General features: G+C 28.3%; 1 protein-coding gene across 2 annotated transcripts in view; it reads left to right on the forward strand.

Annotated features, from left to right (window-relative positions):
* LOC107437344 (putative leucine-rich repeat-containing protein DDB_G0290503) overlaps positions 1-16,967 on the forward strand; it is a 31,333-nt gene extending 14,366 nt beyond the window's left edge. For both annotated transcript variants that reach the window (XM_043052223.2, XM_071179484.1), the window contains 8 exons: positions 1,857-2,035; positions 4,748-4,883; positions 6,183-6,294; positions 8,237-8,300; positions 8,377-8,545; positions 14,318-14,544; positions 14,633-14,749; positions 16,155-16,967. In XM_043052223.2, coding sequence (XP_042908157.1) covers positions 1,857-2,035; positions 4,748-4,883; positions 6,183-6,294; positions 8,237-8,300; positions 8,377-8,545; positions 14,318-14,544; positions 14,633-14,749; positions 16,155-16,952 — 1,802 coding nt within the window. In that variant the 3' untranslated portion in view covers positions 16,953-16,967. The remainder of the gene's footprint in view (positions 1-1,856; positions 2,036-4,747; positions 4,884-6,182; positions 6,295-8,236; positions 8,301-8,376; positions 8,546-14,317; positions 14,545-14,632; positions 14,750-16,154) is intronic.
* The last annotated feature ends 590 nt before the right edge of the window (positions 16,968-17,557 follow it).

Consider the following 17,557-nt stretch of genomic DNA (forward strand, 5'->3'; position numbering starts at 1 on the left):
CAATTTTTATTTTATTTTTCTTCTCGTTAATATGTATTAAATCATTTCCTGTAGATGTTTTCAAATATTCCAAATGCCTAAAAGTATATTCATGATTTTACAAGAAGCAGTACACTACTGTAAGATCTATGTTGGATTAAAATTTAAACCTGTTTATTTACTTCAATATCAATAAATCAATAAAAAAAAATTATTATTCAAGGCTGTTACAAAAAATTTCAGAGAATTCAGAAAACTACTAAATCAAGTTGTAATAAGTTCAGGGTGAGTAGCATTTTCAAAAAAGTCCTTAAAGGTGCTTATTTTTGAATTACGTTTTTGAAAACCCTTAAAGGTGCTTTTTTAATTCGAGGTTTGTAACAATTGCTTAATTTTCTATCTTTAAAAAAGACATGGTGTGTAGCTTCTTTAAAAGGTCCTTAAAGATCTCGTTCTTTAAAAGCCCTTAAAGGTGCTTTTTTATTGAGTGTTTTTTAAAAGCACTTAATTTTCCCTTTTTGAAAATTAGATTTTTTTTTCTTTACCATGTCGATTTTCGTCACATACTATGCAAAAGCATGGTTTTCACATTGTTCTATTCAACATTTTCACAATTCATTAAAACACTGTGCATTTCGGCTTACCGTCCGTCAAAGCATGCGAAAGCGTCAGTCATTTTACATGTTAGATTAAATACTTGACGGTTCACATGTGCATTTACTGAGCTGGGTTCGGTTAGATTTTTGCACTCTCATGCGCAATTCTGCTGCATTTTGCAAGATTTTCTTAATTTCAAGCTTCGTTTTCGGAAAAATCTCTTATTTTTTTATTTTTACAATGGCTAATGTAATCAAGAAAAGATTTCTTTATCAGGAACTAGTTATTTTAACCTGATCATTAAAAGACTTGGAAGACTATTTCACATTTTGTTAATGTATATACTGCTTAAAAATATTCCTGCACAGATCCTAATTATGATTTTTTTTTCCCTTTGAAAGTGATTAGAGATATTTTTTGAGTGCTTAACAAGTGCTTAGAGAGTGCTAATTTAAAAAAAAAAAAAAAATCTGGCTACGCTCCCTGAAATTGTATCAAAGGATAAATTTTTACCGTCTTTAAATTCATTCAAAAAACATTTTCTCAGTTTTGTAAAAATGTAAACAGTTTTGTATTGTTTGTATGTGTTAAAAAAATGTGAATTCTGAAAGAGTTTTTTTAATCTAGTAAAATCTTTTTGAAAAATGTTTACAAAAAATATTTTACTATTCCGCTAATCTTAACGCTCCTGAAGCTTTTAACTTTCCTTTGTTGCATTTATAAATGCGAAACATGAATCTACAAGAAAAAAGAACAACTGATAATGTAAACTGGAAAAAGAGAGATGATTAAATACATCAGTGGGCTTGCTCTATTTGTGTTACAGCTCTATGGTAAATTCTTCATAGATGTTAATTATCTAATATTATTAATCAAAAAAAATTAAAAAAAGTTTTTTTTTATCAAAAAAAAAAACTTTGAAAATTAAAAAAATATTTATAATTGCAAAAGTGTTTTTAATGATATAAATGTCAAGGATCAGTTTTTAAAATAATTTTGGGAACAAAATTTGTCTGTAATGAAAAACAATTATATTTTTCTAGAAAGCAATTCAGGGTAATACAATTTACTTCAACATTCTTATTTTTTTTTATTTTTTATATAATATTTATAAATATTTCTTTTTTAATTATTTAAGATAATAAATAAAATATTTAAGGTTTTTTTTTTCAATATAACTTCTAGGAGAATATTCTCCCATAAGAATATTGTGGAGAGTTATACATCTCTAAACGTAATTGATAAAATTATTGCATTTTAATGTGTTTTATTTTTTGCAGTAAGTCCCCGCAAGCATTGCAGTTCTATGTCTACTCCACAGTTTAACAAACCTACAAAAAGAGGCCGTAAAAGAAAAGCTTTTAATGCCGTGGAAGAATTTCTTGACAAGGGTTTTGAATCTCCGATTCAGAACCTCATCCAATCTCCTGATATTAGGCATATAACGCCCAACTCAGAGGTTAGATTTAATTTTTTAAATTTATTTTGGTATTTAAATGTCAAAAATTTATGTCATCAGGAAAAGTAAAAGATTTATAAATTATGTTTAGGCAGTTCTCATTTAATCTCTTGCTAACATGTATGTATGTTATGCAGGCTCGAAATTAACAGTGGCCTGAGACTACTAAAATTTGACCAGTATCTGCAATAGATGTAAAGAGGTTTCATGATATGGTCTGCGGTTTTGCCAAAAAAAAAAAAAAATAGCATATCATATTTTATCCATAGCTGTAAATATTTCATCTGTATTGTAATTTTTCGTTTAAATTCACTTAATTAACTTTTTTAAAAAAAATCTTATAGAAATAAGTAAACAGACCAGTGAAAATGTGTGTGAACTAGTAATATCTTTTAGTAACTGGTCCTTAGAACTGATATTTAAATTGTCTACCCCTGTTTTGCTCGTAAAAGAATTTATTTAGCATGCAAAAAAAAAGTTTTTTTTTTTCTAATTTAAATTATTAAATAGGTATCAAATATTTAAAAAAAAATTTAAACTTTAAGATTATTTTAGCGAATATAATCTAAGTTTAAATTCATGTAATTTCTATTTGACTGACATGTAGAGTAGCAAGGGCAGAATTGATTTACTTACAGTGAATAGGAAGTATGTAAAAGAGTGCAATACTTGCCACCTGTATTTGTACTGCTCTTAGTAGTTTTGGTTGTAAAACAGAGGACAAAATTGATTTCAGACCTTTCTGTAAATTTTAATCATTATACATTTTTCTGTGATATCAATTACTATTGTATTGTCAAAATTGTTTCTTACTAAATTCATGGCATTAATAAATTATAAGTTTTAAAATATGAAATTAATTTCATTCAAATAAATTCAAGATAAAATAAATGTTCAAGATATCTGCCATTTATGCATTTTTTATAACCTTTGCAGCAGAGTTTGCCAAGGTGGGCCAGCTCAGAAAAACTTTCAGTTTGGGCCCACTTGAAAATACCCATCTTTATCCCCAAGTGGTTTTTCTCTCCATATTTTATCATTTCTGATTTTCTTTTCAATTATCTAACTAAATTGTTCTTTGCACTTATCAACTCATTGTTTTATAAATTTAACTTTGTAACTTCTGCTACAAAATTATTTGAAGTAAAACATATTTCTGTTATCTGTTTTTTTGCAAAAAGAATTTAAAATGTATTAAGTATGTAAAGGAATAATGTACATAATTAAAAAAGAACATTGCTAAATTGTAATATAATACTTATCTAGAAAACAAATTATTTGTAATACATAAACACTGCACTAATTACATAATTAATTTAGGGTTTGTTAAAATCTATCAACAGGTCCACTATTTAAAAATGAATATATTTTTAGACAAATAATGCAGATATGAATTTTCGGGTAAAAAAAGTATTTTAAAAAGTATTTTGAGCATTTTAAAAAGATAAGATCAAAATATCCCCATTTTATTTTACGATTTTCAGTATAGACTGTACTTGTTGCCATTTACTATTCCTTTTTACAAAAAAATGTCTTTTTAAAGTTACTACTTTATTGAACTCATATTTTTCAAGTTCAGACTGTAAAATCGTTTAAGAACTGAAAAGCAGAAATATTTTCTGTTATTAAATATTTCAATAAAAGGAAATATAGAGAGACTTTCTGATATTTTAACTTTTTAGTTTGACTGCGACTAAACTCTCTGGCTCTAATATCTTTCTGCAAGATACTTATAATAATAACAAGCATATATGTTACTAATTTAAAATAACAAATATGCTGTGTTTACAAAAAACAAAATTTAAAAAAAAAACAATATATTATTTTAATTGAACATAAATTTTTTATTCTAAAATATGGGTGATATTCTCTCATTTTGTTGGGGGGTGGATATGCACAAATTATTTGTGCATTTTTCTAAACCATTAAATTTTGTAAATAATCAACACAACTAAAAAAAATAATAAAAAATCGTGAAATCTGCAGTAGTAATTGCCCAAAAAACAAAGATTGGCGACGAAATCACAGGAATTGGACTCCTCAAATGAGGGTTTTGTTTTGAGATTAGATTGTTGTAATAAATAATATTGTATAAAAAATATCGGATTTAAAAACTATGGTGAAATTAATTTGCAATAACTGCCGAAATTTCTATAGAATTATTGCTTTAAAAAGTAAATACTCAAATACACAATTTGAATTTTCAATATTGTTTGGAATATATTGGGATATTTAAAAACCATGTAAAAATCTATATCAATAACTGCCGGAAAACAATCGGAACATTACACCGATTGATTGCAAAAATTGAACGCATCAAAAAGTGAGTGCATGATTCAAATATTTTGTGTAAATTTCTACCGAAAAGCAAAGTCAAGTTTTTTACTTTTCAAAAGAAAGATCTTTCTGCAAGAACTCTTAACTTTCTGCAATATAAATCTGTGTTTGATATGAATTAAGGATGTGTTTGTTATTTAGAGTTAATCAATAATATAATGGTTAAAGTCTGAATAAGTAGTATGAATCAGGATTACTTAAGTGATATGAATCAGGATTACTTGAGTGATATGAATCGGGTTCTCTAAATTATTTTTATATACATCTACCTTTAATATTTGATATTTTACTCCAGGAAATTACATGTTATTTTAAACAATTTTAAGAACTGTATTAAATATTTTTACATGGGTGTAATTGTTTCTTTTCATAAAGGCTCGCCTGTTAGAAGCTGTGAGGTGCAAGGACAAGACAATAGCCTCTTTAACATATGATTTAGATATGGAGAAATTTACTGGAGATGATCTCAAGAAACAAAATGAAGATTTGTCATCGCAACTATCAAAATTAAGTAAGGAAAAAATTTTAAATAAAATTTGTAAGGAAAACTATTATCTATTGCTAAGTTTTACTTTTATAAATTAGTGAAGTCTTTTGTGTCAGGTCTGGCCAACGGAAAAGACATAGTGAGCCTCTTGAAGAACACATTTTATCCTTTGGGCCGCCATATATATAAATTTTAATTTAAAAAATGCCGGATATTTACTTTATGTATATTGAAATTTTTGTGATACCGGCAGAGTATGAAATTCCGCCATTCTATAGAATGCCTAGGCATTGTATATGCCGGACATTTATAGGCAAAGCATTATATGGAAGAATTATGACAAACCTTAACTATACATCGTATATAATGCATGGGCATCTTACAGAATGACTAATGCTATTTAGGCAAAGTATAAAAAAGGTTTTGATAAAGCTATTATATAAATGACATGCAATCCTCAAAAATACAAAGATTATTCTGAAAAAATAAAGAGAAATGGAAGTTGTGCAAAACGAAATTTTTGCCTTTCTTNTATATATATATATAAAAGGAAAAAAAATTAAATTGAACCTACTTGGGCAATATGGTAGGCTTAAATGACTTTTTCAATTTTAATTTCAATGCATTTAAAATGAGCTGGAGATGTATTTCCTACTTTTCTGGTATTTTTTTTTTTATTTGGCTTTCTATAATATGTTTAGAAAATGTATGAAACATGAATGGTTTCATACATTGCTGGCTAGTTTTCGGCATTATATACAGTGCCTAGGCCAGGGATGGCGAACCAATGGCACGTGGCAATATTTTGGGCACGCCACCGATCACAAAGTTCATTATGAAGCATATTAACAATTAAATTAAAATTCACAAAGAACAAAAAAAATAGGCAATTATTGACAAAAAATTAACAATTAATGTCAAAAAACAATTAATAACCATAAAAAACAAGCTAACAATAAATGACTAGCGCCGACCAGGTGGCCGAGTGGTTAGCATGCCTGACAGTGGAGTCGATAGTTGCATGTTAGAATCCCGCTCAGGCCATGGATGTTCCTTCTCCTACGTGTGGGCGACGTGGCGAGGGTGATGTGGGCGACACTGCTCCAGTTAATCAATACTTGCTGAAAGTTTTTCAATTGAGATTTTGAGTTTGCGGAAAGATTCTCATTCTATTTAATTCTGTTCAATGTTATTTGCTTGTTTGTGTCTTTAGTTGTAGATACTTTTTAAATAATGGTTGCACTATATTGAGTAATCTGTTTTTTTAGGTTTTTTTGTTGTGTTATTTTCATAAAATCAATTAGTTTCTATTTTTTATTTTAGAAAAAGAGAACAAGCTATTAAAAGAAGAACTCAGTGAAATTCAAGCAAATTTAGAAAATAGTGAACTTGCATTCGAGAAATCTCAGAAAGATTGGAAGAATGAAGTTAAAAAGTAATTAGTACACTTTAATAATTGCTGACAAGTTTCTGCAATAAGCACAATTTTGTATTTTTCTGTGTGAATTCTAATTTATGTGATAAAAAAATGGCTGTACTGCATAAAACGTTTTGTAATATCTTTGTAATTTTGCATTTTTCTACGAAAAGGGTTTTAGACAGTGAAGAACATACCTTTGTGTTATAGCTATTAATCGGCAACATGCATTTTCATTAAAAGTGTAGAAATGCAATAAGAAAACAGCATAATTAATCCTGATACTTAATTAAGAAACTTGTCTTGATATATTAGTAAATGTTTCAATACTTTAAAATTGTTATACGCTCATAATTTTTTTGTCTCTCGATTGTTAATTCATTATTATTAATTGGCTGATAACACAATACTCTAATAATTCAGGGTTTTCATAACATATTAACATTTATTATACTGTCTTTTAACTCTAACACATAGTGCACATGTCTTTAAGATTTTTTCTTTATTTTCCCAGTCTTTGCATAATTTAAGCAAACTCCAAAAAAAATTTAAAATTGGATATTTTTGCTCAGTTTATTGTTTAATTATAAATTTAGATAAGTAAACCTACTAAGTCATTAAGTAAACCTGAAAGTGAAAGTAAAATTAAAATTTTTTTTAATAGTTTTTAACGTTTAATCTTTTTTTTATTTTATTTATAAAAAGTGTCATTGAATTTGTGTATTTGTTTTTAGATTTTTCTATGTTTTAATTCATAAATATTTATTTTTTTGAAATTTTTTAAACTATCTATTATTTAAGAATATAGTTATCAGTATAAATATGAATTTAAAATATATTCAAAATTATACATTAAAAAATATGAAAAACCAGTAAAAATAATTTTTATTGAAGTACATTTATTTAGAATGGCACAGCAATTCATTTAAACTTATAACTGGTGCAGTACATTCAGGGTATTCGCGCACCTGGAAAATCGTGGAAATTCATTGATTTCAACCTTGATCAAAAATTGTTGTAGAAAGTCACAATTTTCAGTGATAAATGCTAAAAAATTATGGAAACTCCCAGTATGTCATAGATTTGGGGGGTATTGGGTCCCTTAATCCTGTCGGGCAATTTGAAAAGCCCACATCGCAATTAGTGCTTATTTTTGATTTATGTTTTTTAAAAGCCCTAAAAGGTACTTTTTTTATTATTCAGTGTTAGTAAAAAGTGCTTAGTTATCTTTTAAAAGGAGATGTTTTCTTTGTTGTATTAATTGTCATTCTAAATTACAAAAAAATGCATGATTTTCGCAATTTTCTCTGCAATATTTATCATAAACTAGTAAACTAGTTACTTTATCATAATCATGTGTAGTTTTAGAAAATGTTTTAGAATTTTATTAATTTTATGTTTATAAAATTAGAACTTTTTTAAACAATAAAAAAAAAATTAGTACTGCACAGATCTTAATGAATTTTTTTTTTTAATGGAATGTGATTAAAAATATTTTTCTAATACTTAAAAAGTACTTTAAAGGTGATTATTTTTTGTTGAAAAATCTAGCTACGCACCTTGATATTTGTGTGATTTAAAAATCACCCAACGTGATCCGCATTCGTGTGATTGAAAAATCCTTCATCACGATCCCCATTTGTGTGATTTAAAAAGATCACACATCAGGAAGAAAGTTACACTTATTATGATCTTTTGACTATATTGAGTAATATGGTATTAACCTGCTTAAGTCATGGAAAGTGTTTGGTGAAAATCATGGAAAGTCATGGATTTAAAAACTCTAGATATAACAGATACCCAGTATACATATTTATTTTAATAATCCTTAATTTATATATAACTGTCCATAAAGTGTATTATGTGAAACTTTGAGTTTTGTGGATTTTTTTTTCTGCTTTCCAGAAATTTAGTCCTTTATTGTGTGAGTTTTTTACTAATTTAAAAATGTTTCTCTTAGCTACAAAAGACAAATTAAAGATTTAAAAGAGGCAGAGAAGTTTTGGAAAGAGAGTAATCAAGTGGTAAATATTTGTTATCTAATATTTGCACATTGAAATACTTTAATGCGTATTCTAACAGAAAAATGAATTGTTTCAGGAAGACACTCCGAAAATTCAGAAAATAGAGTGCACTTGTAGTGAGGAGATTGGCTCGCTGAAGTGTGCTTTGCAAGCAAAAGACGACAAAATCCAGGAATTTCAAAAACAGATAGAAATTCTGAATGTTCAGCTAGACAAACTAAGTCAAGAAAATAAAGATCTCAATAGTAAAGTGTTTTCATTTTATCTTTAATAAAATTTTATTTTTTAATTTTGCAAAAATTTAGAATAAGACTGTTGGCATAATTTTCTATCATCAAGTCTTATGCAATAGTATTGTATGTAAGCTTTGTTTTGTTGTAATTATTTCTGCAGAATTTAAAATTATTAACTAACAGGTAAGATTTGTACCAGTAACCATCTTTTATGAACAAATTATTCTTCTACAATTTCAGGGGTCTGTCCAGGCCAAATTTACTACCATTTAGCGGTACCTTCACAAATTCAACTTTAGGAAAGACGGTAGTTAATTAACCTAAAAATTTTTTTTGTATCCGTAAGAAACGATAAATCCATATTTTTGTGTTGATTTTTTAATATAATTTTTAATTTTCACAAATTATGTCTTAATTTTCACAAAATAGGTACTTCTCAGAAAAACCTAGACAGACCCCTGATTTAATAACATGGTGCATAGCGTTTTTAAAAAGTTCTTAAAGGTGCTTTTTTTTTATTGAGTGTTTTTAAGAAGTACTTAATTTTCCCTTTTCAAAAATGGGATTTTTTTTCTTCATTACAATGTCGATTTTTGGCACGTATTATGCAAAAGCATGGTTTTCACATTGTTCTCTTCAACGATTTTGCTATTCATTCAAACAATGTGTTTCGTCATACCGTCGGTCTATAGCGTATGAAAGCGGCAATCGTTTTACATGTTTAATGAAATACTTGTGGGTCTACATGTGCATATACTGAGCTGGGTTCAGTGAGATTCTTGCACTCTTACCTGAATCTACAATTTGTTTGAATTTGCTCATAACCTAATTCTAAAATGCAAATTGTGAAATGTGTACAGGGTATCTGCGCAACCAGAAGGTCATGAAAAATCATGGAAAGTCATAAATTTCAGTATTGAACAAAATTTGTCATGAAAGCTCATGATTTTAAATATTTTTTAAAAAAAATCATGGATTTAGATTGCTAGCCTAATTTTTAAAATGGAATTACCCCCTCCCCCTAATTTCATGATGTTCCGAATATCTGAATTTGTAACAAAATCCCCACTTACAGTGACATTTTAATGTTTTTATCTTCTTTAAAAAATTATGGCGTTCTTTCAAAAAATGAGAAAGAAAAAAAAAAAAAANCGTTTCAAAAAATCATTAATCACAGAAGTTTCCGGAAATCAAATTTTCAAAGGTGGACTTTAAAAACACAGTTTATTTTATTAGTTTGTAAAAGAGAGCCAGAGAGATACTTTATAAGCTTATATTCATAATTAATATTCATTTTTTATCCATAAATAGTTGTTATAATCATAAACACAAGAAAGAAAGACATATTTGTAAATTTTAATTACTTCTCCAGGTCATCATAGTGTAAATGGTATAGGTATATGTGAAATTATAAATATATTTTAAGCAAACTAAGAAATATTGAGAAAAAGGAAGAAAAAAACCTTGTTTAAATTTTTTTTCTAATTATTCAATTCAAATTTTTTTTTTAAACTCAAGAAATTTTTCCGGAATTTTGACTAGGGCTCACAATCACCTCTGTTCATTACAATGTCTATTTTTGGCACATATTATGCAAAAGCATGGTTTTCACGTTGTTCTTTTCAACGATTTTGCAATTCATTCAAACAAAGTGTTTCGTCATACCGTCGGTCTATAGTAAGGGTGCACAACCTGTGGCCCTCCTACCACTGAAGTGTGGCCTGTGAGAGCTTCTGAACTCAATAAAGAAATATAAAAAATTCGAATACAAAAAATTTCTTAAATTTTTTTATCAACGTCTTAAATTTTTTTATCAACGTCGATGCTACTCTAGTAATGGTCGTAGGAAGCCCACTTGCGGTGATCCTCCCTTTCCTTCCATTAATGTCACATTGTTCAGTGTGACGTAATGGATTTCTCCTCTCTTCTACCAATGAGAGAAGGAATTCTTCTGTTGTGAGAGCTGTTCCAGTTATCTCATGACTTCCTGTTTGACGGCGCGAAAGCAAATGTTAAAAGAAAATGGCTTCTGTAAAAGCAAGACAGCAATAGATTTATGGTGATATTTATTAGCTCATTAGATTAATCTTGTTAATTTCAGGGCTGATTGTGCTCCGGAAAAAATCCGGATTTCCAGTTTTTTCGCTAACAGTGATCCGGAAGTTTCAGGAAATCAGATTTTCAAAGGTGGAACTTAAAAACACAGTTAATTTTATTTGTTTGTCAGGGAGAGCCAGATACTTTATAGGCTTATATTCATAATTAATATTCATTTTTTATCAGTAAATAGTTATTATAATCATAAACTCGAAAAAGAAAGACATATTTGTAAATTTTAATTACTTCTCCAGGTCATCATAGGTATGTGTAAATGGTATAGGTATGTATAAAATTTTAAATATATTTTAAGTAAGCTAAGAAATATCGAGAAAAAGGGTAAAAAAAAACCTTGTTTAAATTTTTTTCAATTACAATAATTTTTTTTTTAACTCAAGAAATTTTAACGGAATTTTGACTTCGGCTCACAACTACCCCTGTAATTTATTATGGCTGAACGAAAACAATCCTTTAAGGAGTCTTATTCTCTTGAATTACCGTTAATTTCTAGATCGAATCTTGGAGTACATGATGTACGTTGCAACATATGTAAAAATGACTTCAGCATCGCACATAGTGGTAAAACTGATATAGTCAGACACGTAAAATCAACAAAACACCAGAAGAACATTTTTTTTTTAAATGTAATTCTTTTTCTATCATTTCTATTAAGTTTATATATTGTGTATACTATTATATTATAATTAAACTAATGTTAATATAAGTCTTAAAATATTACATATTTCCCTTTAATCAAGAATTAATAAATGAATATTGTACCATCAAGTAGCTGGTCAAAAGTTTCTTAAAAATTTCTTTCCTATTCTTGTTTTAAAGAAAATGTGAGTATAGCTTTTTTATGCTCATATTATAGTGGATTTATAAATAAATAATTGATTAAAATCCTTTTTTTTTATATAAATTTATTAGTAATTAGTATGCAATTGCGAATCTTCTGCATTTTTTTTTTGTCTATCTTCTGCATTTTTATAACTATAGGTTGGCAGCTATGCTAATCTAATTTTTAAAATTGAATTACCCCCCCTCCCCCAATTTCATAGTGTTCTGAATATCTGAATTTGTAACAAAATCTCCACTCGCAGTCATATTTTATTGAAACCAAAGTTTTTTTTTTCATGTTCTTAAAAAATTATTTTTAGAGTATCTTTTAAACTTCTGTAATTTTTATTTTATCAATTTAAAATTCTAGCTGAAGCAAGCCAGTCATTGGCGAATTTTTTTTATTCCGAAATGAGAACAGAAAAATTTAGGAGTATTACTTTCCTTTCTGAAGAACAAGAAAAGTATCTTTAGAATATAATTCTGCAGAAGAAGAAAAAAATTATTTGCTTTTGTATTTTTTTTCACTTATTTTATTGCATCAATTCTTTCTTTACTCTGTTTTTTAAATTTGAAATCTACAAATATGAAGATGCAAAGTATAACAGTTTTGGTTATACGTATCATTTCAATTATTGTTATTCTAATGCTTTTTTTAATTTATTGTTTTGTTTTTGTCAGAGAAAATAGTAATTTTGTTAAGTCATGAAAAATTCTTGGAATTAGTCATAAATCTGAATGTCTAAAATGTAGCAGATACCCTGTACAGACGTGCCAACTCTCCCGCATTTTGCGGGAGTCTCCCGAATTTTGAGTTATTCTCCCGCCCTCCGGAATTGATTTGAAAAACTCCCGAATTTTACTGCGATCGACGGCCAAACTCAAAATTACCTAATTTTTCCGAGAGTGCGAAAGTAAGTTTTTCTTTCAGCTTGAATTCCATCCCCTCTTATCAAACTACCATCTGCCTGAAGCGTAGCTGAACATGCTTTATTTTCCCCCTCTTCAACGTTACCTCTTAACACTGGGGGCGGGTGAAATCTTTCTCTTCTTTCGTGTGGAGTTGAATGCAATGACGTCACATGTCGTTATCGAGTGACGTCCGTTCAGGAGTGGGGAAACTCGTACTCTCGATAGTTGGAATTGATATTGTATCTTGCTGTTTTTATAGTTTTTAATGCGTATTTTTCCACGGTTGGCAACAAGCTCGTAAACTAGCAACGTGATATCAATTATTCGTTTAGTCTTCGTATATTTCAAAAAAAATTTTCAAGGATGTCTTAAGTCGAAACGGAAGTATGGATCAATTTCAACAAATCATGTACCAATGACTTTAGCAAGAATTAATTGCGGAGAGCTAAGTCTGCAACTCTTTTTTTCATGCATACAGTAGAGAACCATTTATCTGGTATCCAGATAATCCGTTAAAAAAATTTGCTTTGTTCTCCCGCCATTTTGAACTAAAACGATATGAAAAAAAAAGCGGAAACTGGACTAATCCTTGAAGTTGAGTAGAGGAAAATGTGAGGAAGGGAAGAATTTTTTTCCCCGTTTACCCAGAGAAACGTCATTTCTACCGCGACCTTGAAGATTTTAGATCTTTATTCTCTTTTTAGGTCGTTAAACTCAAAGGAGTGGCATGATGATTTCGTTAGCTGTTTGATTTACGAGGGGGTGGGGAAAATGCATTGCACATGCATATCAGTGAACAGAAGATGAAAGAGAAAAATATATTTATCTATTTGACATCGTTCAATAAAAATAAAATGTTTTTCTTTTGAATAAATTCTGATTCTTTGGAAGTGCGGTATCATTCGCAAGTTTTTCTTGATGTGGAATCACACCTGCTTTAATTAAAAATCGCGTTTTTATAAAAAAAAAAAAAGGAGAATTGTTTATTAATTTAAGCATACAATTATTTTATGAAGCAGATTGCAGTTTCGTTTTTCTGATTCCACTACGTTTTTTTTTTCTTTTTCATGATAAATTTTGCACTCAATAAAATTATTTGTATTACCAAATTTTTTCATTATTTTTTTTTTTTTTTTTTTTAAAGTCCGTTGATCTTGCCTTGTTCTAGGTTTTGATATTTATTAGCATAAATATTGCTAATAAATATTAAAACCTAATAAATATTAAAACCGTGCCGTTTTTTAACTATCGTTTCGGTTCGATAATTTTCAAGTGTTGTTTTTATTTAGATTAATAGGTTTTCCTTTTATTTAATCATTGGTTTTGTTTATTAGTTGATTTAGGAATCGTAATTATTTTTTAAACTTGTTTTTCTTGTCTAAACTTGCAAATTTTTTTATTCTTTTAAATTTTATTTTTCTACAATTTTTTTCCTTTTTAGATTTAGGAGTGCTTTTCTTTTTTCTCTTACATTAAAATGTGTTTACATTTTTTCCTTGTAATTTGGGTTTGATAAGACATCGATTAATGACACTTTTTTGTCGATCCAGGAAACCGGGAAATTAAGACATCCGGGATAGCGATGGTNCTTTCCTTTCTGAAGAACAAGAAAAGTGTCTTTAGAATATAATTTTGCAGAAGAAGAAAAAAATTATTTGCTTTTGTATTTTTTTCACTTATTTAGTTGCATCAACTCTTTCTTTACTCTGTTTTTTAAATTTAAATTCTACAAGCATGAAGATGCAGAGTATAACAGTTTTGGTAATACATATCATTACATTAATGTTATTATAATACTTTTTTAAATTTATTGTTGTGTTTTTGTCAGAGAAAATAGTAATTTTGTTAAGCCATTAAAAATTCTTGGAATTAGTCATAAATCGGAATGTCTAAAATGTAGCAGATATCCTGTATATATGATTTTTTCTTTTCTAGGTCAGCTAGAGGAAAATGTCAATTCAGATAATAAAACAAGCTGTGGGCGGTTACCTACTCAAGAAAAATGCTTTAATATTTCTGATTTATCATTAAGGAATGAGCTTAAAGACAAATGCGAGGAACTTCAAAATGATCTTAAACAGATGGAAATAGAATATAGTGTCAATATTCGAAGTCTCGAGGAACTTTTATCACAGAAAGATAAGATCGAAAAAGAGTGTAAAGTAAGTTGCGCTTGTATCAGTTTGCACGATACTTATTCAGTTATTACTTCTTTTAAATTAGTTTAACTTATTATAATTGTTTTTTTAGGCTAAGTTGCGTAAAAGTGATAAGGAACGTGAAGATGCTATTAATAATCAGAAGAAGTTAGAAATTGAAAATTCAAATTTAAAAGGTCAAATTGAAGTTTTTAAGAATATGCTCCCAGTAAGTTTTATTTTCAATTTTAAGGATGCAATAAGAGTTTTAATACTTTTAGAAAGATTTTAATACTTTTGTCATGCTTTGCTGATATGATTGTGCTCCGGACAAAATCCGGATTTCCGGATTTTTCGTTAACTGTGATCCGGTATTTTCTAGAAATCATCGATCACATTTATGTATAAAAATTCTTGTATATTTTATTTAAAAGTATTAGAACTAAAATTTATACTTAGTATCTATTTCATTAGTAAATATTTTTTTGGTAGAATAATAAATGTGATTAGAGATAAAGGTGAACTTATTCATGATTATTCATTTAAATTATACTGCATATAATTTATTTAGAATTTCATGTTTTGAAAATATCAATGATTTAAATTTATAAAGACATAAATTTTTTGAAATGGTCATTAATGATTTTACTCAAGAAATTTTCAGGATTTTTGAGTGTCTCACAGTCAGCCCTGGCTTTATTCTTTTTATGTAAACTGGTGGTTGTGATTTGCCATAAGACTGCATGGTATTGAAATCAAAAGTTTGTTTTAAATTTTTTAATTTTATTAGTCTTATTCTGAAAGTATTTAAGGACAGGAAGATCCTTCTTTATATTCAACTTTTGATTTTTCAAAGATATTGATAGTAATCTTCCTCCTGAAACTTTTCTATTGTACTTTTTAAAAAATGCAGTAAAGCTAATATAAAACTTTAAAATCCTGTATTATTTTATAAAGAGTGAAGAAAATCCTGGCTATTTTGATTTTACAATGTGACTTATTCTGAAAGCATATACATTCATGACATTTCTCTTTGGATTGAATCTTTTTTTGTTGACATTTTTTCTAATTTTTCAAGTTCGAAAATATTCTCCTGTCTGGAAATTTTTTATTGCAGTTTTTTTTAAATGTATAAAGACTCTGATAATAAAACTTTAATCCACATATTGATAAGGATTAAACTGAGTGCTGGCAATTTTTATTCTTCAATATCGCTTGTAAAGGGTTTCTTTGCCTGTAGAGTTATGTTTTGCTATTAAACTAAGATTTTTATGTCTGTTTTTATCCAGTAGTTTAATCTAACTTAATTAAAACTTAGTTATTATTATTCCATTTCTTGAAGAGAATTAGAACGTTTTAAATTGCCATATCTTTTGACCTAATAGGAATATGATTTTTAAATCTTTTGGTTCAATTTAATACTTTTCACTCTACGAAACAGCACTTTAACAAATCTGAAGATTAAGTTTGCTATGTGCAAAATAGTCCTAGAAATTGTTTAAACACATTTTCCTTTTTTTGTTTTCCCTTTTTCTTTAATTTTATGTCTTCATCTAAACTAAATATTATAAAATGTATTAATGTATGAAAGCTTTATCTTAAGATGTAAAAAAAAAAATTTTTGTTTTAAACAGGAAATATCATCTCCTTTGGTACCGAAAAGTGCAACTGCTTCTAATTCAACTCCTGCCAATAGAAGATCTTCTAGAAATCGAAATGCGTGTGATTCAGAAAAAATAGGCCAGCTGTGGCAGAACTATGACGATGAAACGGAAGACGTTGTGATTGCTAACATCAGTAAAACTAGACTTGAGCCAGATGAAACATCTTGCGAAACCATCACTACGGAACCCCCTCCGAGTGAGAACCGAAAAGTCAGTGAGAAATCTCAAAACAAACTGTGTCGATCTCAAAGTGTAAATAATGTCACGTCAACTAAAAATACTTGCAACATTTGTTCTCAAAATGATTTCTGTGAAGTTCCACCTCTCATTCAAAACCTATGTAAAATAGTTAGAGAAGACAATATTCTTGATACAGATGTTTTGTTGGAATTGCATAAATACGAGAGGGACTTTTATATGAATGATTTGGTAAGGGTGCTTACTTTGCTTACCAGGATTTTGTTGAAAGATGACGGGACTTGCGGTCGAAGTCTTTCAAAATATAGAAAAGACTCTGGCAGTCTTGACTTGAATAGTGAAATAACTTTTGAACCCGTCTCCAAAACAAATGAGCCAGAACAACCTCGTAGAAAAAGCGTCCAAGGTAGAAGGTCAGGAAAAAGTAGTCAACATTCAGATTTAGATGCTGGATCATCTAAAAGTGATAAAAGTTTAGAAAAGAGTAATTCTATCCCGTTTTACCGAGAGCTTTTGAGAAGGGAAAAGAGAAAAGTTACTTGCCTGCAAACTAAGTTAAAGGTAATGTAATTTTAACCATCTCTTTTTCAATAAGATATTTTGATCACACTATACAAGTGAAAATATTTTGTTTGTTTATTCCATTTTATTTTACTATTTTAAGCTTTCAGTATCAATATTAAAATTTACTACAGTAAAAAAATTAGTTAACAACTGTTATAAATATGAATACAAAAGTTTCACACTAGCTAATTATATTATGAGTTGAAATCTATATTCACAAGTAGAGTTCTTTGACTGTGACTGACGAATTTTGTCAAATCCCCCCCCCCTTAAAGTTGCTCTTAACTCTTTGGCAATCTTTAGCAAATGGGCGATATTGACAGGATGTTTCTCCCCTATATTGCCCATTTGCTAAAGATAGCCAGTGGGTTAAGAACAAACTTCTGGAGGGAAATTTTTTTTACTGGGATACAATAATACAAAATGACATTTATTCAATGTAATATTCTTGTGCTATTTTCTTATTTAATAACATAGAAAAACCGGTTTTGCAATGCGGATAAGATTGCTAGTTAAAATATGACTCTTTACGTGCCATTTGGAAATGTGAAATTTTTTTTTTTAAACTAACTAAATTTAAAAAAAAAAAAAAATTAGACCTCTTAAAAAAT

This window comes from Parasteatoda tepidariorum, chromosome 4, assembly GCF_043381705.1.
Source record: "Parasteatoda tepidariorum isolate YZ-2023 chromosome 4, CAS_Ptep_4.0, whole genome shotgun sequence".
In the NCBI taxonomy this organism is placed as follows: domain Eukaryota; kingdom Metazoa; phylum Arthropoda; class Arachnida; order Araneae; family Theridiidae; genus Parasteatoda; species Parasteatoda tepidariorum.